Source organism: Chlorocebus sabaeus, chromosome 3 (assembly GCF_047675955.1).
Source record: "Chlorocebus sabaeus isolate Y175 chromosome 3, mChlSab1.0.hap1, whole genome shotgun sequence".
Classification (NCBI taxonomy): domain Eukaryota; kingdom Metazoa; phylum Chordata; class Mammalia; order Primates; family Cercopithecidae; genus Chlorocebus; species Chlorocebus sabaeus.
Window position 1 is genome coordinate 3,300,886 of NC_132906.1, and position 25,846 is coordinate 3,326,731.

The 25,846-nt window shown below is 44.2% G+C and overlaps 1 protein-coding gene across 3 annotated transcripts in view; it reads right to left on the bottom strand.

Moving 5' to 3' along the window:
- SACS (sacsin molecular chaperone) overlaps positions 1-25,846 on the bottom strand; it is a 106,462-nt gene that overhangs the window by 34,934 nt on the left and 45,682 nt on the right. For 2 of the 3 annotated variants that reach the window (XM_008021715.3, XM_037986910.2), the window contains exons 3-6: positions 13,293-13,443; positions 7,378-7,465; positions 4,694-4,779; positions 1,502-1,613 (exon numbers count right to left, since the gene is read on the bottom strand). In XM_008021715.3, coding sequence (XP_008019906.3) covers positions 1,502-1,613; positions 4,694-4,779; positions 7,378-7,465; positions 13,293-13,443 — 437 coding nt within the window. Of the gene's footprint in view, positions 1-1,501; positions 1,614-4,693; positions 4,780-7,377; positions 7,466-13,292; positions 13,444-13,525; positions 13,766-25,846 lie in introns of those variants that run through there. The other variant, XM_008021714.3, reaches the window with a different exon arrangement.

Genomic DNA, 25,846 nt, shown 5'->3' on the forward strand with positions numbered 1-25,846 from the left:
CCACAGCACACACCATCATCAATCATCAGTATGACACCAGGCATAAAACATTATCACATATATGATCTCACATAATCCTCCAAATACGTGGGAGAAAGATTTTCTCATACCACTTGCAGGCAAGCAGTAAGTCAATATGAGGGTCACAGCTGCCACCAAGTGTACCAGTGCCTGGAGGGCTGTACAATGGGGTAGCACTGTATAGGATTAGGACTTAACCTGAAGTCCCTTGAATCCAACGTTACATTAAGTCACAGGCTCTTAGAGACAAGATACCTTGCAGGCGAATCCTCTTACTATAAAAATGATCTGACCGCTGTGATGACTGGTCCAAGTCACTAAGGTCGCAGCAGCCAGGCCTAGAACGCACACCTCCTGATGCTGTATCCCACGCACCTCTTTTTATAAAGTATAGAAAGTACAACTTCCAAATGACAAATGTAAGCTAAGAATGACTATATGAGACATAACAAATGCTAGATTTTTAACTAATAATGTTAACTGGCCTCCTAAATCATAAAACATCTTTTTAAAAATACATGACTTAAATCTCTTTAAAAATCTGTCTCAGAAAGTCTGAAGTGATCCCACTTTTTCTCAGTAACTTTCTGTCACATACAGTCATTTACAATGACTTCAGAGGTATACTTAATTGAAGTGACGTGATCTCGTCTCACTACAACCTCCGCCTCCCGAGTTCAAGTGATTCTCCAGCCCGGCCTCAGCCTCCTGAGTGGCTGGGATTACAGGCGTTTGCCACCACGCCCAGCTAATTTTTGTATTTTTAGTGGAGACGGGGTTTCACCATGTTGGCCAGGCTGGTCTCGAACTCCTGACCTCAGGTGATCCACCCACCTTGGCCTCCGAAAGTGCTAGGATTACGGGTGGGAGCCACCACGCCCAACCAGAGGTGCACTACAATTTATGAACATTCTTTTTGACACAAAGCTCCCCAGAGTAGAAGTGAGATATTAGGAGTCTACTGGTTAGGGTTCTCTTATTGGATCAATCATCTATTAGTTTATGGCTTTCTTATCATGTTCCCTTTCATTTTCCTTGTTCTCACCTCTCCTTCAATCTCTCTTCCCACCCAACTTCCAAACAACGTCAAAGGTACTCCTAAAGCAGAAAATACACAAAAGCATGGTCTTTCACAACATCTTTCCAAATGCAGGAAAGCGTTACTATACATAAATGGTGTCCCTTTATCCTACTGATAATATAAAATACAAGTTGTTTGACTAGAATAAGAAGCTTTGGTCATTACAATGCTTGTCATTTTGTTTTGAGTTTTCAGATTTTATTCCTTGTTCTCTAAAAATACCAACTGGTGGAGATACCTTCCCACCCAAAGCAGAGAAAAACATCTGAAGAAGTGGACATAAACATGCCAAAAAGTACAAATGATAATTAGACTGTTCATTAAACAAAGCATTATTAATCATTAAAACCTGCCTGTTAGTGCATACAATAAAACTCATTCCTAATTATTGATTCTTACCCTGATACGGTGCCATATCTTTTGACCAAAGAGACTCTGTTCCGTATTGAGTTTCATCATATAAAAATTTAACTTCTGTTGCGCCAGCATCTTCTGCATTCTGAATTAATTCCTAACCAAAAAATATACCAAAAATAGTAATTAATAACAGAGTAATTCTACTGTCCATCTTTGTATTTATCTACAATATTTAAAAAGTTAATATACTTAAATAAAGGAAACCCACTATTTGCAACATTACCTTTAAGATCTGGTGAGGCTACTACTGAAAGTAATTTTTACATACATATGACAGTATGGTTGAAAAGTCCTCCAATTATTTGAACTTAAATTTTGCCTTTTAATTTGCTATCACTTAGCAAATTAATCCTGGGCCCTATTTATAACTGTCTCATATTTACAATCTACCCAAAGCTTTTGTTCAAAGGAAATTATTCTATTTCCAAAAGCTGTACATATTGTCCTGTGTGGCAGGTAACTTAAGCTTGAGTGGCTGCCAAAAATAGATCTTTTATTTTATCATTTGTTTACCAAACTTACCTTTTCATAGAAAAACAATAAAACCAAACAGTAGCAATCTATATGTACCCTTCAACTGGCTGCTTTCTTGAGAGCCTGAGATATGAACATGTCTTTGTCCTGCACTAAGCTGAAAGCTTTCGGATGGTCACGACTGACTCATTCCTTTCGTGAAGAAGAAAGCACTGTCATTTGTTTGGTGAATGGTGGGTAAGTGGAAGGACGACCAGTTCCCTGTCATGTAAAAAGGAAAGGGCAAACTGCAAGATTTGCCTCAACAAAATGTCCAATCCTAGCACCACCGATCACTTCTGCACACCTACCAAAATCGCGCTGGGCTCTGGTCAGTCTGAAGGGAGCTCCAGAATCTGAACAAGAATCAGCTCCTAGATCCAACCCCATGATCAGCAAAGGAGCTTGTTTACCTCCCCAGAGCCTTGGGATCACTAAATTGGAAGTACAGATGGGCAAAAACTGAAGAGAGCTTTAGCTGATACTACAGCAGAGTCAACAGTGATGCCTACGTCAGAGTAGAGAGGTGATACGATGTCCACATGAAACAAAATAAGTACAAGGAGAGTGAGGGAGCAGAAGTGAAAAGTCTGTTTAGAGATTGTGTTCAGTTCACCTAATGCATTCCAAAGGGCTGGAGTGTGGTACCCACCAGCTGTTCCACCCCAAACATGAACAGCTAAGCCATGCCTCCGACAACCTCATTATCAGTTACTGATTCCTTCTTGTTACATAACTCACTATTTCTCATGGGACTTTAATTTTTTAGGCCTCATTCAATCCCAGAGAATCCCTAAAAATTAGCAATTTTATTTACATTAGGATATTATGATAACATGAAGAATGGAAATAAGAATTAAATAGGTAGTGAAACACAATGTTAACTTACAAAATGATAGCACTTTAGATGTTCGACCTTGTTTTCATTCAGGTATCTATTTGTTATTTATGTGTACTTTAGGGAGCAGAGAGGTAGAAAACTAAAGATAAAATCCAAGTCCCAGGTTCCACTCATTCTCAAATTGAACAAAAAATAGGATGGGAAGCTTTTCCCCTAAATCGTACTCCTGACAGATTATTTGTAAACTAACTCTGAGATACACCAACGACACATTTTGTACTTGCTGTTGGGCAAGTCACTAAGATCTCTGGACCTGTTTCATGAAACACAAACACCACAGAAGGTGGTGGCGTAGGTCTTGGCGATTTCTAAGACTCCTATTAAATCTAAAACAGTCTAATTCTACAACATCCAAGGAACAAAGATTACACTGAACTGGCTACAATACAAATATATCTGTAAGAAGCAAAGTGGAAGGTGTAGCCCTCAGCTGTTTGCCATAGACCTTTCTCACTTCTCAGCAAGGATCACACTCGCTCACTTCTGAACAGATGACAACCTGCTCCTGTTACCACTACACCGTTATTTTAAATTTATTCTATTCACTTCTTTCTACCCCAAAACCACCTCATAGCAATGAGTATTCCACCCTCACTTTCCTAATAAGTCAATATAAAAACTGTTTTTGAATTCGCTTTCTGTGCCGATGCTGAAAGATGGACTAATCCAACAACCCAGTCTTACCACCATCACTGAAGACACAACAGTCCTCAGTGAGTGCTACCTGAGCATGACTCTCTTAAGTTAGAGAGACCCAGTCCTGATTCCCTAACAGTTTACCACCTAAACTAGAAAATATAACCAGGGCCAAGATACTGAAGGTAATAAACACTAAGCAAGCTCATGAGAAGGAAAATGTGTAACAATTGATCTACTTTGACAATTGAAGAAGTTTCTTATTAAACACAAAATCTAATTTTTGCAGTATCTCTCATTATTGCTTTCTTTGATGATTACTGGTTTTTCTTTTTCTGTTGTTTTATTGTTTGTTTGTTTTTTGAGATGGAGTCTGGCTTTTGTCACCCAGGCTGGAGTGCAGTGGTGCAGTCTTGGCTCGCTGCAACCTCCGCCTCCGTGCTCAAGCGATTCTCCTGCCTCAGCCTCCTGAGTAGCTAGGATTACAGGCAGCCGCCACCATGCCTGGCTAATTTTTGTACTTTTAATAGAGACAAGGTTTCGCCAAGTTGGCCAGGCTGGTCTCGAACTCCTGACCTCAAGTGATCCACCCGCCTCCCAAAGTGCTGGGATTACAGGCATGAGCCACTGCACCCAGCCTGTTTTTTAAAGAGTATAATCAAACTAGAAAACATTACAAAAAGAAATAAGTAAATAAAATAATTATCCTATTAAATAAACCCTCCCAAAAAAGCAAACCTCTAAAATCAGGAGTCCGATAGGCATGCATTCGAGCCTCTAATTGCAGAATGTATTTGGCTGGTTGGTTGGATGGTTGACGTGTAATGCCCTGCACAATGATCTACACAGAACATTCCTGGAGCGACACTGCTGATTACAGCACCCAGTAGCTTAGTGCATTTCTTTGCCCCAGAAAACCTCACATATTTATATCAACTCCATTCTCAAATGGAGCTATACACTGCTATACACACTGCTATACACTGCAGCCACAGAAATATAATACAGCCATTTGAATCGAGACAACATTTTAAAAATTTAAACGCTAACAGGACTTCCAAGTAAATTTACTTCATCTCATTTTTATCAAAGTAAATAACACATGAACACGACATGTGCCCCACCTTAAGAATCTGTCCTCCTTCTGGATATCGTCTCAAAATGTCCTTGAGAAAATCAACAAGTGGTGGAGTCGTCTGACCAAATCGACCTAAAATACAGAACACATTTTAAGTGAGTTAGAAAAAAATCCCATGACCTGTCACCAACATGTAACTTGAATCCGAGACATAGTATAACTATGCAAGTTACAGTTGCATATATCTCACTGCAGCACCCTGGTACAGAAATCTACCTGACGAAGCAATTCAGCAGAAAGTAAAGCAGACTCAATTTTATCAAATCTCAAGTTTGTTTTGTTTTGTTTTGTTTTGTTTTGAGACGGAGTCTCGCTGTGTCGCCCAGGCTGGAGTACAGTGGCGTGATCTCGGCTCACTGCAAGCTCCGCCTCCCGGGTTCCCGCCATTCTCCTGCCTCAGCTTCCCGAGTAGCTGGGACTACAGGCGCCGCCACCACACCCAGCAAATTTTTTTGTATTTTTAGCAGAGATGGGGTTTCACCATGTTAGCCAGGATGGTCTTGATCTCCTGACCTTGTGATCTGCCCACCTCGGCCTCCAAAGTGCTGGGATTACAAGCATGAGTCACTGTGCCCGGCCTCAAGATTTTTTAACTGAACTACAAATAAGGTCTCAAAAAATGTTCAAAAATATAATAACTATTAATTCAAAAACAAGGAGCATGGTGCAGTGGGGAGGAGTGTTGCTATTTTCCAAAGCAAATAAAATAAATGATGTTATTTTGTGGCTCCTTTGCCATTAAATAATAAGCCAGAGATAGGGGTGCCTATTATCACATTCTTAATAGTCTCAAAGGCAACCACTGTTCTGATTGTTCTGAAATTCAGCAGTCACAGTCTCAATGGCTGTGCACTACAAGCACCTTCAGGCCTTGCCTAAACTAGATATTCTTAGACCAACTGACCAGGTCCCCTTCAGACAGGTGACTGGAGGCTGTAGGAAGAATACGAAAACGGGAAGTAATGCCTCAGATACACAGCATTTCCAAAATCCGTTTATCAGTAGAAAGAAGTGTCTGCTTAAAAAAGCAAAATTGTCACTATAAATTTATTTGCATCATTTGCATTTACAACCACATATTGAGACCAAGTTCAGATAAGAGTCTGTTTCCACAGACTTCTATCCCACCCATTCTTTTTTTTTTTTTTTTTTTTTTGAGACGGAGTCCAGCTCTGTCGCCCAGGCTGGAGTGCAGCTGCTGCGCAACCTCAGCTCACTGCAAGCTCCTCCTCCCAGGTTGACGCCATTCTCCTGCCACAGCCTCCTGAGTAGCCAGGACTATACAGGCGCCCGCCACCACCCCCAGCTAATTTTTTGTATTTTTTAGTAGAGACGGGGTTTTACCGTGTTAGCCAGGATACTCTTGATCTCCTGACCTTGTGATCCACCCTCCTTGACCTCCCAAAGTGCTGGGATTACAGGCGTGAGCCACCGTACGGCCTATCCCACTCATTCTTTTTTTTTTTTTTTTTTTTTTTTTTTTTTTTTTTTTTTTTGAGACAGAGTCTCGCACTGTCTCCTGGGCTGGAGTGCAGTGGTGCGATCTCAGCTCAGTGCAACCTCTGCCTTCCAGGTTCAAGTGATTCTTCTGCCTCAGCTTCCCGAGTAGCTGGGATTACAAGTGCATGCCACTACACCTGGCTAATTTTTTGTATTTTTAGTAGAGACGGGGTTTCACCGTGTTAGCCAGGATGGCCTGGATCTCCTGACCTCGTGATCTGCCTGCCTCGGCCTCCCAAAGTGCTGAGATTACAAGCATGAGCCACGCCCGGCCCCCACGCATTCTTATAACTCAACTAGCTCCATCCATGCTTGTCTTCCTCTGGCCCTGATGTCCCCTCACTGTATCCCAATGGGATACGATTTCTTTCATTTTTAAAACATAAAACAGCTTTATTGAGTACGACTGACATACAAAGTGCTGTAAATATTTATTTTGCAACTTGATGCATTTGGAGATAAGTATGTACCATGAAACCATCAAACTATCATTGTCAGTGCCATGAATTTATCCATCATCTCCAAAAGTTTCCTCCCATCTCCTCTGTTGTGCTTTTTAAAACTTTTATGGTACGAGTAATTAGTATCAGATCTACCCTACCCACTTAGTAAGTTTTTAAGAATACAACACAGTATTGTTACTCATGGGCCCTGTATTGTATAGTAGATCTCCAGATCTTCTTTATTCATATAGCAAACTTTGTACCTTTGGCCAACGCCTCCCCATTTCTCCCTGGCAACCACCATTCTACTCCCTGCTTCTTTGTTAAAACTCAACCTTGGCCAGTCACGGTGGCTCACGCCTGTAATCCCAATGCTCTGGGAGGCCAAAGAGGGGGGATCACTTGAGGTCAGGAATTCGAGACCAGCTGCTTTGGCCAACATGGTAAAACCCCGCCTGTACTAAAAATACAAAAATTAGCTAGGCGTGGTGGCAGGCACCTGTTATCCCAGCTACTTGGGAGGCTCGCAAGAATCACTTGAATGGAGGCTGAGGCACGAGAATCTCTTGAACCTGGGAGGCAGAGGTTGTGGTGAGCTGAGATTGCGCCACTGCACTCCAGCCTGGGCAATAGGGCGAGACTCAGTTTCAAAAACCAACCAACCAAACAAACTCAATCTTTATGCAACCCAACATGGCACATACTTCTGGTAAAGTCAATATTATACCTCCCCCTTTTAAGCCTTTTGATTGAAGGTTTACAAAAAGATGACAATTTTTGGAAGTCAGATCTCCAATCTTGATCCAGTCAGATAACTGAAAAAAAAAACAAAAGAAAATGTATGAAAAGCAATATAGTCTCTAATACTGTAAATTCAAAACATTATCTTAAATTTTTTCACTTAAGTAATGCTTGTTAAATCTTCTTATCATGAAGGAAGTTGTCTGGAGAAGTGAATATTCCAGAGAACAGAGATTTAGTCAAAAACTTTATTTAAAAATTTAAGGGATTAAAAGATTTTTTGTTAATTACAAATAGATAAAAATACATATATTTCTCCATTAATATAATTTAAATTTTAAATGATGAATTGGGATCATTAACATAAACAAAATCATTCTTCTGATCAACATTTTCAAAGTGCACTGCTCATAACAAAGCTCCGTGAGACCTCAACACTTATTAGAGGACCAAAAAAAAATTCTGTTTTTTAATTAGTTGGAATAAGTTGGTTTTCAGGAAACTTAACATATTCATATGCATGGTAACTGTCTTAGAAACAACTATACTAAATAGTATTTCCCAAATTTTAGCAGCATTTTCTTTATTATGAAAGAACACCCTATGGGAAAGTTCTAGACATACTTTGGAAAACACTGCTAAAGATGCTGCTACCAAAAAAAAAAAAAAAAAACCAAAACGTTGTGATGCGGAAAGAGGGGACTAATGAGACTTCCTACCCCGAGCTGCTTTGGTCTAGAACTTCCTTGAAACTGACTTTCCTAAAAAATGCCTTGATGTTTGCTTTCTTTTTGGCAATTTTTCTGTTTCTCATAAAAGCAGGGTGCAACATGTGTTACTGTAACCCATGGGAGCAGTGTAACAGAGTGCCTTTCTGGAGAAATAACATAAATAATCTGAGGCCAGATCAACCTCTCCCCATCAGGGTCCCTCCCTCAGTGTTCCTACAGAGTGACCTCTCACAGGTCAACAATCTGCGGAACATGATCCAAACGCTCACTGGAAAGACGACCGTCCTCACTGACCCTCCCTGGCAGGGTATGCAGGCCGTCCCACACTATCCCAAAACTCAGTACTTCCGTCTCTCCACCACCGTCCTCACTGACCCTCCCTGGCAGGGTGTGCAGGCTGTCCCACACTATCCCAAAACTCAGTACTTCCGTCTCTCCACCACCTTCTCACACCGACGCCCTCCATGGCTCCAAAGCTCAACCTGTCTAAAGGTGAACTCACACTCGCTTTCCTTCCAACGTGTATCTCCTGTCTCTATTCTGTATCTCAGTTAATAGTGTCACCATCTACCTAGTCATTTCAGCTGGAAAGGACAGGAAAAATGTGTCTCTCCCTCCAAACCACAAGTCCAATTAATAATCTCTGGATCCCGGCATGTCCATCCTCCAGTCCCTCTCAAATCTGACTTGCTCTTCATTCACAACGTCCCAATGTACAGACTCTTAACATCTCTTGGATTTGTATAACGATCCCCCATCTGGTCTCCTTACTTTCTGTACATCATCTTCATTCTAGTCTCCATCTCTAAAACACAAAGCTGAGTATGCTGTTACAGGGTCCAGATTATAAAGCACTTTCATGCACATATTCCCACTAAACCTTAAAGCAAGCCTATAAAAACTAGTTCACTCTTCGCGCAGGTACTTCAGCAGGAAGACCATTCTTCGCAACAAAAATTTAGAAACAACCCAAATTCTGTGACATATTAATGACTATTATACACCAATTAAAAATGAATTAACTAAACGGCACACAAATTTAGATGAATAATAATACGATTGCATAAAATAAGCAGGCTCTAAGTTGCTACCTACAGAATGTTTCTTACAAAGTTTAAAAACAACTGAATGTAAACAGCATATTGTTTAGGTTACATATTCAGGCTAACACACAAACATATATGCACATATATACAAACACAGCACATGTCCATACATACATAAGTATACACACACACACTTACAGAACTATTACAACTACTAAAAAGGCAAGAGAATAATCAGCACAAACGGGTAAGGGCAGACAGACAGGAATACAGGCTGGGGAGAAGATGCCCAGAGGTAAGTACTGACACTGTTCTTGTTCTCTGGTTGAATGACATCATCACAGATGATCATTCTATTGTTAAACAATTATTAAAAGAAAGCCCCAGCCTGGGCAACACAGTGAGATGCTGTCTGTGTTTTTTAATTAGCTGGGTGCAGTGGTTTATACCAGTACTCCCAGCTACTCAGGAGGCTGAGGCAGGAGGATTGCCTGAGCCCAGGAGCTCAGGGCTGCAGTGAGCTAACATCATGCCCCTGCACTCTACCCTGGGCAACAGCGGATGCACCTATACACAGCCTTCCTGGAACAATCCAGGGTGAGCGCAGGTTCACAGGGGGAACACTCCCCAGTTTCAGGCCTGCAGGAGAGGCAGAGTCACAACTCATCCCTACTTGCAACATCAACATTCCTACCGATGAAAACAGGTGCCTATCTGATCTGAAGAACCGGAACTGGGACAGGAATGAGGCCGTGAGGTGGACAGCTTTCCTGCTAGACTGGCAGGGAAACTGAGGTGGCTTCTACTCTTCACCCTGATACAACCTCGGCACATCTAAATGAGGGCTCCCCCGGCCACCTTCTTCGAGCCTGGGACCTCTGCCGACCACTGGGTGTTACATCTACCCACCTGCCTTAGCCACAACCAGTGACTACCCAGGGATACCTCCCCTATCGGCCTGAAGCCTGAATCATCAACTAATAAAATGCTGGGGGAAATGAAATAAATAAAGTGTATGCCATGAGAAAACGAGACAAGCTTCAAGGGATTCCTGCCATTCCAACCCCAAAGGAGATGGTGAACTTGCCCATATCCCAAGTACATAACTACTACAACCACATCTGGGAAAGCCAGAGCACAAAGACTCTCTGTAACTAAGAAACTCATGTAGAGTCTCCACCCCTAAAAGCACCAAGAATCAAATTAGGCTAAAATCAAATATAAACATTAAAGTCCAATCCTTAAGAGGGAAAAAAAGAAATTAAAAAAAAAATTAACGTTGTAGCTGTGCAGTAGTGGCACGGCACACCTATCCAGGACAAATCCCTCATGCACAGAACGGTATCTGTAACACAGCACCTCAATGCACGGTAAGCATATTCTCAACACATGTTACCCAAACACAGAAGGTGCACTGTGCCCAGCATCAGTTACTACCTCCAGCCTGACCTCTCTCCCTTGAGTTTCAGTTCCAGATTTGCAGCTGCCTACTGAATATCACTATCTAGCAGGGGCTTTATAATTGGTTAGAATTAGCTTTATCCCATTCATACTAGAAATAGGAAATCAGGCCCCAACACATGAATTAATTTGGCATCTGTTATATATACACAGGCAGGACAGGAAGGAGGACCTAAGGCACCCACCTCTCCATTTCCTAGTTTCCTACATGCTGCTTTATTTCTCACCAACAGCTGAACTATATATAAAAGCAAACTGGTCACCATACCCCGCCCCCCCACCCCGTATATGCTTATCTCTGATGATTAAACCCTTATTTTCTTGGTCTGACTCAAAGCTTGCCAACGTCCTTGGCAAGACCTACCAACTTATTCTACACCCATCCCCCACTTCCATATCCATTTGGTACCAAAATGTGGCAATTTTGCCTTTTACAAAGTCTCTTGTATATCCTTTCCTTCGGCTTCACCTTTACAGCCACAGTCCAGAACCTCATTACCTCATACCAGGACAAAAGGGTCCTACTTAGACCCCTGTCTACCCACACCCCCAATCCCAGTCAACACACCCTGTCACTTTCACCATCCCATATCCATGCTTTGCAGAAACACCTGCAAAAACACTTGTAAATGGCAAGGCTAGCCACAACGGAGCCTTCCAGTGTGACCACATCTAGGGGACAAGATGACCAAGTAGAACCAGAGAGGAACCAAAGAAGTGGGTATAGACCCAGGAGAGGAAGGTTACGAGATGTGGGCAGGCATAGCGAAAGGAGTAAGAATGACAAACTGCTCCTTCACAAGTCTGCCTAAAGTCCTCAATCAGCCTCTCCAACTGCCACCAAGAGGTCCATTCCTTCCAAAGAAGCTAAGGCTATGCTGGGGTGAGGCCCTCACTTCGTCCAGCAACTAGCACCCGGTCCAGCAGCGTAAGCCCGGCACTCAAATGCCTCTGTCTCAGCGCCTGCAGACTTCACTGGGCCCTCATCCTACACTACAGTGAGACGTCCATCATGGAGGTTAAGATGAATGCCCTCATTAAAGCAGTCGGGGGACCGGGCGCCGTGGCTCACGCCTGTAATCCCAGCACTTCGGGAGGCCGAGGCAGGTGGATCACTAGGTCAAGAGATGGAGACCATCCTGGCCAACACGCTGAACATCCCCCTGCCCCCCATCTCTACTAAAAATACAAAAATTAGCTGGGCGTGGTGGCACGCGCCTGTAGTCCCAGCTACTCGGGAGGCTGGGGCAAGAGAATCACTTGAACCCGGGAAGTGGAGGTTGCAGTGAGCCGAGATCGCACCACTGCACTCCAGCCTGGGCGGCAGAGCGAGACTCCGTCTCAAAAAAAAAAAAAAAAAAAAGAAAGAAAAGCAGTTGGGGGATATGCTGAACCTTTTTGGCCTGGCTTGTTTGCAGAGGCCCTGGCCAATGTCAACATCAGGAGCCTCCTCTGCAATGTAGGGGCTGGAGGACCTGCTCCAGCGGCCAGTGCTTCATGCACAGGCCGTCATACCCCTCCACTGCTGTTGCTCCAGCTGAGCAGAAGGAAGGGGATGCAAAGAATCTCAGGACTCTCGTGACGAGATGGCTTTGGACTTTTTGACCCAACCTCTTTTACAGCATGTTCAGCAGAAAGCTGAACTCTTTAAAAAAGTAAAAATAAATAAGAAAGCCTTCAATCAAGTCAACGTCTGCATGCCAACGAAAAGCTTGAGGAACTGATCAGAAGGACTGATCAATCCCCCAAGGAGCATGAAAACAGATAATAAATGTGTGTCAAGGAGGACAAAGGACTAGAAAACTGACTCAAGCACACAGAAGGTCAGGATTACACTGAAGCAGGAAAAATCACAGATGCCAACTACTTCACCAATAATATTTGTATCGAGTAGTAAGGAAAGCCAACACTTGAAATGTTATCCTATATGGTCAAGTATTCCTTGTATTATCTGTTCAACTCTTTGTGACTCTTAAATGCTGGAAATGATGTTATCACATGAAGATGTTTATTAGAATAAAAGAATTGTTTTAAAAGAGTGAGTTAACTGTCAGTAAAACGTCTTCAACTGAACTCCCCCTTTAAGAAAGCTACAGAATTTTAACCAATCTTAAAGAATACATAACAATATGAAATATTCTTGTTTTCCAAAATTTGCTGACCTATCAAGTCAACCCATCACTTGCACTTTAGAAGTTGTAGTATGCTTACTCCCCAAGATAATAGGTTCTATATTATGTCTGAAGATTCTTTCAGTGCTAAATTTCCGTGCCAAAAATAGAGAAAAAACTTGCAAGATATCAAAGGTGAAGATATTTACCAATATTCTACTTAAACTTACCACATAAATAGAAATAAATGAGTAATGATTAAGTCACTTCACCGATGATGTCTAAAAAAAACTTCTGACTCCAACGCCCACCAAAAAAATTACCTGAATTTCAGAAAGTGAAGATTCAGACGAAATGGTGGGGTTCGGGGGTGGGGGATGCAGATGGAAACGGCAAGTGATGAACAGCCACAACTCAGGACAGGCGCAGGCGGCCACGCTGCCGGAGCCACTCGCGCCGCCCGCGGAAACCTGCGCCGCCCACCCCGGGCCCCGACGCCCGCCGTTCCTCCACGCGGCGGAGCCCAGCCCAGCGCCCCTGGCCGCCGCCTACCTCGCGGCCGCCGCGCCACAGCTGCTGCTCCGACACCGGGAAGCCAGTCTCGGCGAAGATACGTTCCTTCACGTCACGCACGCTCCAGGACGCCGGCGCCGCCACGGTCCTGCAGCCCACGCAGCCGGGGAGCACGGTCACCCGGACCCACCTGTGGAAAGCAGAGGGACGCTCAGCCGGGCCGCGGCCGCCACCCGCCCGCCCAGCGCCCGCGCGGCCTCGGCCCGCGTTACCTCTCCCCCATCGCGGCGCCTCGGGCGCTACTCGCGCCTGCCCCTGACGCCGGCGCCCGATCACGGCCGGCCCCGCCGCGCCCACAGGCCCCGCGCGGGCCGGGAGGGCGGGATCCGCATGGCGCAGCCGGGTACGCAGCAGCCCGCGCCGAGGGGGAAACGCTAGAGGAAGCCGCGGCGGCCGAGGAGCGGGCGGGGACGGGGGCGGGGGCGGCGCGCTCCCGGCCCACCAGGGGCCCTGCAGGCACCGCCCGCGGGCACGCGCCCACCCGCCGGGACCGTTAGCTGGGGAGTCGCCCCGCCCCTACCGCCAGGCCCCGCCCAGTCAAGTTCCGTCTTGCCCAATCCAGACAGTCAGCAAAGGAGCCGCCCCGCCCCACTCGCCCACCAGGCTCCGCCCGCCAGGCCCCGCCCGCCTGCAGAGGCGGCTCTGCCAGAAGGCAAACCCCACAAAGGTATCTCCAAAGCGTACATCTAGAGGACAGGTGCGTTGTGCCTTTTAGAGCTCAACGGTGCATTGAAATGCAGAACTAGACATTTCTAGGGCCTATGTCTCCTTGAACTCTAATGACTTTCATTCCATAGAAGCATCTCCAGTAAGGTCTATAGTGGCCTCCGAGAAGGGAACGTGCTGGTTAGAGAACACAAGTGTCTTCCGCGGTTTCGTTCTGTGCTCGGTTTTTGAGGTACAGAAGTAGGATCAGTGGCTCAGTTTGCTGGAAGAAGGACAGCCAGCAGCAAAGTAAGATCAGAATGCACACAAACAGATCCTATGCCATGTTAAAACTATTTGTAACTTATTTTGACAATATTATCTTATATTGTTGAAGCCTGAATGTCTTCCCATCACAACCGCAAGCTCCTTGAAAGCAGGAACATGAGTCTTAGAGTTGATGAACTCGCCGCACGGTAAGTCAAGTTACCTTGTGATTTGAAAGTGTGTGGGGCTTAGAGGCTTGGGGGAACCTCAGGCTGTTCCTTTGGCTTATTTCTCATAGGTATAGATGATACATATTGCCAAAAAAAAAAAAGTGACATCTATTAAGGCAATTCAAAGGCTACATCGTGAACAAGTAAACTTGTGTGCTTCTTATTTTAAATACGTTGAATAGAACAGAATTAAATTTTAGAGTTGCCCCAAAAAATAGATAATAAATTGCCACTTCTCCCTTCCCCCCCAAAAAATATTATTACTCAGAACTCATCATCAGTAGTAAATAGAGAGAATGTTCTACAGCTGTTCCATCTCTCTTACCATAGTTAAAAAGGGAATGATAGAAGTCATGCCTCTTCCTACTTGGGAGAGGGAAGTAAGTATGCTCCATCAGTTGGAGGAGAATATGGTGATTCAGTATAAAGACAAGGCCAGAAAACCCTAAAGGCCAAATATGTACTTCTTGACTGGGTGCAGTGGCTCACGTCTGTAATCCCAGTGCTTTGGGAGGCCAAGGCAGGTGGATTACTTGAGATCAGGAGTTCGAGACAAGCCTGGCCAACACGGTGAAACCCTGTCTCTACTAAAAATACAAAAATTAGCTGGGTGTGGTGGCACACACCTGTAATCCCAGCTACTCTTGGAAGCTGAGGCAGGAAAATCGCTTGAACCCAGGAGGTGAAAGGTGCAGTGAACCAAGATCCCACCACTTCACTCCAGCCTGGGCAACAGAGCAAGACTGGCTCAAAAAAAAAAAAAAAAAAAAGGTACTTCTGTAATCGAACAAGACTGGACAACCAAACACATGAGAATATCAACAAATGGAAAGGGTGTGAGCTCTCTTCTTTCAAGTAACCTCTCTCTCTGGGCCATGCAGCAGTCCCCAAGTCCTGGAAACCAGCTCCTGCCATAGCTTCAAAGCACACCCAGGACAAATCCTTCACCCCTAAATCCTTCAATTAAAAGACTTCACAGTAAACCCCTGGTTCTACAGTTTCCTTGGGAGCCAGGCAAACAGGATGTAGTGACAATGGAACCTAGGGTTGGGGCTGAAGATTTGAGAGACAGCGAGTGACTTCAGCAAGAGGCATTCACTAGAAGTAGAGCGGATGCTGTTGGGGAAGGAGGCTGGTGGGAAGAAGCTTTGAACATCTGGAATTCAAAGTGTCCTCAGGATGCATTTGAAAGGTTTAGTTGGCATGGGAAAAACAGAATGGCAAGAATACAACAATGAATGAAACAAAGTCCCTAAGTAGTTGTTTAATAAGGACAGAGTTTCAGTTTTACAAGATGGAAGACTTCTAGAGATGGATGATGGTATTGATGGTTGCACAACATTATGAATGTATTTTAAATCACTGTATACTTTGAAATGGTCAATATGGTCAATTTTATGCGTATTTTACAAGAAAAATATAATATTTTTTTAATGGTAGCTCAGAAACACTAAAAAAATTTGATGAGAAGCAAAGGCGAACTTGGGCAACCAGTAGTTGAACAAAACCAAAGTGACAAAATATTGCTAACAAGGCATTCATCATCAATATTAGGGAGAGAGCTCCCACATTCTTTGGGTTTTGTTTTCTAATTTCTAAGCATACAATGATGGTTTCTAGTGTATGTTATCCAAATACATGACAGGATCATTTTCACAAAAACCACCACTAAATATATGAGTTCCCCCAAAAAAGAAGTAGGAATCCAACTTTAGTGAGGACCTTAACGGTCAGAGGGGTGAAATGATCTACCTAAAGACACAGCTGGGAAGTGGCAGAGCAGGACTGTCAGCAGGCCTGACTCCAGCTGCAGGCTTTCTGTTATCCCGTCAGGGCCTGGACTCACAGTAGTTACTACATCAATACTATCTTTTTTTTTTTTTTTTTTTTTTTTTGAGGCAAGGTCTTGCTCTTGACCAGGCTGAAGTGCAAAGGCATATCACAGCTCACTGTGCCCTCTACCTCCTGGGCTCAAGTGATCCTCCCGCCTTAGCCTCCAGAGTCGCTGTGACTACAGGTGCATGCCACTACACCCAACTAATTATTTTATTTTTTTTAGGGACGGGGTCTCCCTACGTTGCCCAAGCTACAATCAATAATACCTTTTATTAAAGGCAAAAATAACCAAAGCCCCTAATCTGCTGCTTGCATTCTGGGAAAAGGAGACAAATGATAAACATACAGACAAATAATATATAAATCCCGCCTCTGATGTCAGGTCGGGATCAGTACTATTTAAGGGGACAGGGCAAGATAACAGAGCAAAGAAGACAGGTGGTTAGAGAGTTCCTTTGAGCAGAGGCCTCCATAAAATGCAGGAAGCTGATGTTGCCCAGAAAAGCCTGTGTGAGAAGCAAGGGGCCCCAAGCAACTAGTGTGGTTCACACTTGCATTATCTTTGCCCTGCATCAGCGTAACTGCCTCCTACCTGGGCTGCTTCCTCTCCAGTTCATTTCCCAGGAGAGGAGGAGTTTCCTCTTTTCCAATTCACTTCCCAGACTGCCACAAAGCCGGGTTTGGAACTGGTGCCTATTTCGTTTACTAATGCTTTCCCACAACCTAAAAGAGGTCTGAACACAGATAGGTGCTCTGAGTCATAATGAGCTGTTATCAGTGGTGGACACTGGCCGCAGGACTTCCACTGTCTGTGCCCAGAGGGGCTCTGCACAGGACTAATGAGGAGAAGCCTCCATATTTCCACGGGGCTCCTGTCATATCTGAAATGCCCCATGCACGTATGGCAGGACACACAGAGCAATTGGGAGAGGGATGGCAGGCGGCACCCCAGACCTATGATGGCAGAGCAGAATAGAATGTCACATGGTGTCATTCATAACTTTTGCCTCAGGTGGCAGAAAGTCACGTCTCTCTACACTTATCTGAAAGAGACTCTTAGTCCTGTGCTACTAACCTCGCTACATTTGATAAACCCTCTGCATTACGGCTTCCCTCCCATCAGATTCCCTCCACCTTGAAAGAACAGACAAGTGATTTTCCCAAGTCAGCTTTACTGGTTCTCCGCTGGTTTTCTCTTTATGCTTCCCTGGGGCACTCCCACACCTCCCCCACCCCCAGCCTGTTCCCCACACAGCCTCCCCCTACCCCTCGGCAGCTCTTTTCTCCTCTTCTTAGGTTTCTATGGGAACGTATATTCAACTACAAATACTGCTTAGACAATTTTGAGTTCAGTACATGATGATATCTGAAATGAATTGGTGATCCAGTGTTCCCATAAAAGCAAGACAGAAGACTGCGGGTCGAAGCCGGGGTCTTGAGGAAGGTGTGGCTAGACAGAACTAGAGCAAAATCACTGTAAGTGGCGAGCTGAAGATGAAAAATCCTGCACCTGGAGTTCCTACGTCACTCAGAGTGAGAGGCAGAGACCTCAGCTTACGACGCCTTAGTGGCCAGTCCCCTCTCTTGCAGGCCTCATCCCCCACACCCCCGGCTCACTCTGCCACAGACACACTTGGCACCCTTCGGTTCTTGAACACCGAAGCCCGCCCTCTGGCCCGGGTCTGTGCACTTGCCATTCCCCCTACTTTGCCCAGTCTTCTTCCAGAGGGCATTTCTCACTCCCTCAGCTCCTTCCTGTCTGCACCCAGGTGTCATTTTCCTGGAGGGCTTCCTGACCACCATATGAAAACCACGACATTCCCAAAGCCATTCCAGTACTTCTCATCCCCTTTTCTCACCTGATGTCTCTCCACAGTATGCACCACCTGATATATTCAAAATATGCAAAACGTCTATCTCAACCCACTATGTTGTATGCTCCATAAGAGCAAAGTCAGCTGGGTGCGGTGGCTCATGCCTATAATCCCAGCACTTTGGAAGGCCGAGGCGGGCAGATTACAAGGTCAGGAGTTCAAGACTAGCCTGGCCAACATAGTGAAACCCCCATCTCTACTAAAAATATAAAAATTAGCCGAGCATGGTGGTGCACGCCTGTAGTCCCAGCTACTCAGGAGGTTGAGGCAGGAGAATTGCTTGAACCCGGGAGGCAGAGGTTGCAGTGAGCTGAGATTGCACCACTGCACTTCACCCTGGGCAACAGAGTGAGAGTCTGTCTCAAAAAAAAAAAAAAGAAAAAAAAAGGGCAAAGCCACTGTGTAATTCACCACTCTTTCCCTAGCACCTAGAATAGGGCCCGGCATGCGTAATGTCTTAGTCTGCTCAGGATGCCATAACAAAATACCATCAACTGAGTGTCTTACACAACAGAAATTTATTTCTTACAGTTCCGGAGGCTGTGAGTCCAATATCAAGGTCCACACAAGGTATATTTTATTCTGATGCCTCTTTTGTTGACTTTGCTCACATGACGTCTTCTTTGTATGAGTGTGGGGAGAGAGAGGAAGCAAGCTCTCTGGTATCTCTTCTTACAGGGGCACTACTCCCATTATGGAGGCCCCACCCTCATGACCTCATCTAACCCTAATCATCTCCCAAATGCCCACCTCCCAATACCATCACATCAAAAGTTAGGGCTTCCACATATCAGTGGTGGAGGGACACAAACATTCAGTCCATAGCACCAAAGCTACTCAATAAATATTGCTGAATTTGTGAATGACTGAATGTTCGCTCCTGCCTGCACCCTGAACTTCCAGGCCTGACACTCTGGGTACCTGTGCCTCTGTGCCATTGCATTGTCTTGGTTTTCTTGTTGGAAAAACTATAAACTCATCGTAGAATTTGACGGAGTAGCGAATCATTCTACAATATGGGTGACCCCTACAGACATTCTGCTAAGTGAAAGAAGCCCGTCACTGAAGACCACATATTGTATGATTCCATTTATATGACACGTCCAGAATTGGCAGACCTATAGACAGAAAGTAGATTAGTGGGGCTGTGGGGGCAGGGAACGAGGAGGCAGTGCTAATGGGTGTGGGGTTTCTTTGGGCGATGGTGGAAATGTTCTGGAATTAGTGGTGCAATGTGCACAATTTTTTGAACATCCTTAAAACTAGCTGAATTGTACCCTTTAAAATGGCGAATGTTATGGTATGTGAATTATACCTGAAAAAAATTCACAATGAAGCTGGTGTGAATGCAAAGGCTTTTCCTGGACCACCTCTGAGAACAAAACCATTTAAATGAAAACACGGAACGAAAAATCTTGGTTTTTCCGTGGAGCCTGGTGGTTGGTTTGTTCATTTTACTCTCTTCCTACAATGTTTTCAGTCCACTACCAGAATGGTCAGAACAGACGTATTTGCTCCCAAATAGATACATCAGCAGGATAAAATAAAATCTTCTTATCCTGTCCACGCTCTCCATCCAGTGCCCTCCACTTGACTTTCCTACCCACCACATTCCCAGCCAGGCTCCAGCACATCACATTCTCTCTCGGAGCTCTCCTGTGTGGCCTGTGCATATGTGTTCCTTCCTTCCCCGGTGCCCACTCCTCCTTCAGATTCAACCCCAGCCCCAGCGTCTGTGGTGGGGGTGCCAGATGCTTCAAGAGGCACCAGCGCTGCGAGCCTCCTGTCCAACGCCTGGCCCACTCCTCCTGGCCTTGTCTCCTTCTGAGCCAGGAGTGAACCAAGCACTGGGCGCCTGGATTCTGGCTCCAACATCCCTGCCTGGCACAGAGTAGTCCCAAGAGTAAATCCTCCGTGGGACATCCCAGTGGTTCAGATGGAATTTATTGGACAGGCCACATTCAATCACCATATGCCAGAAAAATGACAAAACTTTTTTTCTCTTTGTGCTCAGGTAGACACAATTGCTTTGCTTTTATTTTTAGTGACATTAAACATGCTTTGGGAAATGAGGTCATGTTTCTGAGTTAGCATTCCTGTCTTTTCTCCTTCCGAAGAGGGCATTATGAATTCCCTAGAGTACTGTACAAATCCAGGAGAAAATAGGATTGTACAGATTTTACATGATGCTTTTGAGTCTACTGGTCATTTTAATGAGAGTTTGTTGTTCAGTTGCCAGAAATCCTGGGTTATTCAAAGACAGCTTTGCCAAAGAAAATTAACCAGTGAGGGCTGGAAATACAGTCACGCTCACATACGTCAGTGAGTAATGTGAGAGGACTTAGCATTAGGAAGGAAAAACGTGACTCAGGCCCCCGGATAGTGTAGGGACACATCTTGAGCTGCACCCGCCATTTCAAGGAATATTAAAACCACATGAGGTTTTCCAGTTCCTCTTACATCGATGACCACCTTTGATCAAACATCCTCTCTTGCAACAATTTTTTTTTTTTTTTTTTTGAGACGGAGTCTCGCTGTGTCGCCCAGGATAGAGTGCAGTGGCACAGTCTTGGCTCACTGCAACATCTGCATCCTGGGTTCAAGCAATTCTCATGCCTCAGCCTCCTGAGTAGCTGGGATTACAGGTGCGCACTACCATGCCCAGCTAATTTTTTGTATTTTTAGTAGAGACAGGGTTTCGCCATGTTGGCCAGGCTGATCTCGAGCTCCTGACCTCAGATGATCTGCCCACCTCAGCCTTCCAAAGTGCTGGAATTACAGAGGTGAGCCACCATGCCTGGCGCTTCTAACATTTTATAGAAAATATGGAAAGAGTGAGCTGGCTGTAGCAGCATGTAGACTAAACTGAACACATGCTAATAATTAGCGTATTTTAATAGAAGCTCAGCTCTAGATACAATAATAGGAAACTTGTGACATAAACTTGTGAAACACTCCATCATAAAAGTGATTACACTGAAAGAAGGAAATAATATAAAAAGGGAATAGAGCAAAAAATGCCAAAATACACTCTGATGCACTTGTTCCTTTTTTCTGTCTTCCAACTCTTGCTACTCTTCCAATCAGTTAATATCCCTTCTGCTTTTCCTTTACTTTTCTGAGTTGTTCTTGATGTTCTGCCCCTCACCCTCATTTACCAGGCTTCCTGGTAGTGAACTGAGGGTGTGACCCCAGCTCTCACGCCTGCTGCTGGGAGAGCGTGGACAGGTCATGGCTCTAAACTCTCTTTCTCACCTGTACAGCTGGACATGGTGCCACCTTCCTCCCAGGCTTATTGTGAGGTGGCAGCAGGCATTGACCTGGGAGGTGCTCAGTTCCTCTCCTGTTCATTCATGTCAGAAAATGCGAAACTGTGAAGCACCCACTCAGTGCTGGGCACTGGTGTCCCGACAAAGAAGCCTGCTTCCTGTGCTCGGGGACCGCCAACCTCATGGCACAGCAGCCAGGCAGGAATTACACGAGGAGGGGCTCCTCGAGCTTCCCTCGCTCTGGGCCTCTTCCTCTTCCTCTTCCTCTCCCTCTCCTTCTGCATCTGAACACTCAAGGCCAGTGCTGGAAAACACCGGGAGCAGGCAAAGGGAGTCTTGAGCGCCTCAAATCTCTTCACCTCAACCTCACCTCCCTCTCCTATGTGCCCTACTCTTTTCTCCACCCTGTCCCCAGCTCCGTGGTGTTCAGGAGACATTAACCATGCACCTTGCTTGTGAGGCAGCCCCTCTGCGGGGTGCTGAGAAATGGAAGATAATGGAAATAACAGCAACACCTCTGCTTGTAAGGAGATTGAAAAATAGGATGATACGCAAACATAGTAAATATAATTTCAATATAAAAGCGAGAGTCCTAAAGTCAAGGAAACCTATCTAAGTCATTAGTTGCTGCCAACTGCCCAGATATTGTCTTCTATGAACAGGGCTTCCCTGGGTTACCACCATGGCTTTACGCCCCAGGCGGGACAGGCACTGCCCTCCTGCTTGGTCTTATGCCTGGAATGAAATCTGTTTTTTATCTTTTCTTCCCTCATTGTTTTTATCCCCAAGCACATTCCAGAGCTCAGCTCCCAGCCAGATCGACCTGTCACATGGCATTGCTGGTTCTTCCCATTTGGGCCATACTGTTTCCTCAACAGCCTTCTTCCTACTCTTGAGGAAGGCCCTGGGATTCCCTCGTGTGTGTGTGTGTGCGTGTGTGTGTGACAGAGATAGAGAGAGTGTTTACAAAGAGAACTGACTTTCCCCCACCTCTTTAGAAAGGATGATGCCGACTGGGCAGCTGTCAACAGCACTTACCATTCTCACCGGCCTTGGTAGTGCCCTCTGAGCACTGCTGGCCTCTTCACACAGGAAGAAAACCAAAGGGCTTTCTTCACAACCAATACCTAACACCTGTATTTTAACAAAGGATTTTAATTTCTGTATGGGGCGCTGGGTTCATATTTTGGAAAAATCAGTCCTGCGACTGTCTCTGAAATCATAGCCACAAAGTCATTCATTTTAAGCTCCAATTGGGATGGTGAGAAACTCAAAACCAAGCCTAATAATAATAACAGCAATAGTAATAATCATAAAGCTGTCACTAGTTGAGCACTTAGTAGGCATCAAACACTTCTTAATTTTAAATGCTTTGCAAACACTATCTTATTTAATCGTCACTAAAACCCTATGAGACATTATTGTTTCTACTTTACACGTGATGAAAGAGAGAGTCAGGAACATTATAATTGCCCAAGACCACACACAGGGCCAAGACCTAACTGTGCTCTGGACATGCTCAAAGCCTTTAATCACTGTACAGATCCCCATATGGGGCAGTTATTGATGTAATAGAGATATTTACCCTGAAGAAAAGATGACCTCAGGGGACAAGCTATACTCTTCAAATAGAAGAGTGGCTTTCATCTGTACAAGTTTCTGTGGCTCCAGAGATGGACAAATTTGGGGTTCATTATTTTAAAAATTCAATAATTGGAACAGTACTCATTTTAATTCGTTTATCACCAAATAAGTGTAGAATCCGTCACATCCACACTATTACAGCCAATTCCCAGATAAACCTGAAAATGAGACATTATCATCCACCATCATAAAGCAGGACACAGGACCCAAAGAGGGTATGTACTTTGTCTAAAGTTCTTTGCAAATGCAAGTGTCAGGCATGGAACCCAGGGCTCCACTTGATTTTCCCTAAGCTGTGCTGCCCGCAACTTTGGAGTAAAGGGACTGAAATCAACCCTTTGCTTGAGATTCTAAAGACCATGCTCAGTGCTCATCAGGGCCCAGTGTCCTGAGGTCTCTCTTCAGGCTTCTCGCTGTTTTATGCCCTTCAGCACATGGCATCCTCACAGCCTGGTTGGACGTGGGCAGCACGAAGCCCTCACACACACACTTGGGCAAACACTCCTACTAGCCTGCACAGGATCAATACACACAGCATGAATTACAGAATAGAGATATATACATTCCGCAAAAAGGGTATCATCTTACACTTATCTACTTCTTTTCAGTGAATGACTGTCACTTGAGTTCTGCCCTTTATTTTGTTGTGAGGTGCTGTCTCAGATAGAATCCCTAGACATTAATTTGATTAAACTAACATCCTCTGGTCAGAAGTAATTGAGAAACATGAGTTTATTTATAAAAAATAAATGGGAACTGTTTATTTTTATCATATTGTATTTTTACTATTTCTTGCTTACATTCATTAAAGGTTTTTAAAAATAAAAACAACTTTTTAAATCCCATTTCTAAATATTTGGACTTAGGGTGATATTGTCAACGAACAGTTCAATGGGTTATCATTACTTTATTGCTGTGCAGAGCCTTTGCCACAGTAACTTGGAAAAATGAATCACAGAAACCCCAACCACAAAATTACAGATTTTTGCATTTGTGAAGAATAACACCCAATTTATTTTCTTTGCCTATTATTAACAGAGGAGCATGCTACAGTCTTCCTCATACTGAAGAGATTATAAACGGCTAACACATTTGCTCTTCTGTAGAACAATTATAGTAGTTGGCAGGCATCCACCACTGGAGGGGTCACAAAGAAAACGCCAGTTAGAAATAGGTCAGCAGAGTTTTTTTTGTTTTCTTGTTTTTTTGAGATGGAGTCTCGCTTTGTTGCCCAGGCTGGAGTGCAGTGGTACGATCTCGGCTCACTGCAACCTCTGCCTCGCAGGCTCAAGCAATTCTCCTACCTCTGCCTCCCAGGTGGTTGGGATTACAGGCATCCAACACCATGCCCAGCTAATTTTTTGTAGGTCACAGGAGATTTTGAAGGAAAATTAGGAATTGGTCCATAAAAAGCAAAATGGATTTCATGTGATTACAACTGAATTGAAGCTTCATCTGTTAAAATCTTACATTTTGCTCATTTCCCAAACCATTTCAAATGTTCTCTTGATAGAGATGCACTGGATATATTAGATTGTTATAAAACGAAAAAAAAAATGTTTATTTACTCATCAATTATAAAAATGGATGTTTTTGATTCACCAAAAATGAATTTTTTAATCGGGGATGCAAATAATAATATTCAAATGTATATTTCACTCAGGACTCAATGAATCCGAAATCTAAACAAATCGTGATTGTTCACATTTCTATAATCTTTATAAATATAATTGCTAAGTTACTTACATAAGGAACTCAAAAATTTGAAAACCATTTAAGGCAGAGAATATGGCTCAGTAGACATATTCTTTTTTTTTTTTTTTGAGGTAAGAGTCTAGCTCTGCTGCCAGGCTGGAGTGCAGTGGTGTGATCATGGCTCACTGCAGCCTCGAACTCCTGGGCTGAAGCAATCTTCCCACCTCAGTCTCCTGGGTAACTGGGACTACAGGACTACATGCATGTTTCACCATGCTCGGCTTATTTATTTATTTATTTATTTATTTATTTATTTTTATTTTATTTTTTTATTTTTTTAGAGATGAGGTCTCGTCATGTGGCCCAGGCTGGATAGAAAACATATTTTTAAATTCATTGGTAATTAAAACTGTAATATGTATGTTTGGCTTTTAAGCCTTTGTCACTTTTCCAGTTTTCTGACTATTTCCCAATTTTGGTTTAAATAATTTGAAAATATTATAGCTACAAAATTCATATAGAAAGTAATAAAAGGTGGTCATTCTCAGAAAACCCTCTACTGACACATCCAATCAGTCACCAGGTCGAAGTGTTTGACCACGGTTGGCTCCATTGCCACCTCCTGTTGGTACTGGCACAGCTCTCTCCTGTCCCTTACTCAGGCCACCACTTGGGGCCCCAGCTGTTCTCACTGCCCCACAGCCTTTCTCCTCCAATCAACCCTTCATATTACCATCAAGTTATTGTACAATCGAGTGTAACTAAATCCCTCCCCAGCATCAAGGTATTTTTAGTAGTTCAAGTTACCTGCATCGTAATGTCCCAATGGTTCCCAGCCTTGTCTCCATCCCTCCTTCCTGAACAGCCCCAGAGCTCTGCAGGCCTGTTCATGCCTTTGTACCTCTCTTTTTGCACCTTTCTCAGTCCATTCTGTTTCCTCCTGCAGCATCTGGCTCCTCTTTCCATGTTCAATTTTGATGGCCCACCCTTGATAGCCCCACTCAAATGTCAATTCAAAACTGTCTCTCTCCCCCCGACACTGTTTAAGGAAAAATGGCAGTAAGTCCAGGACA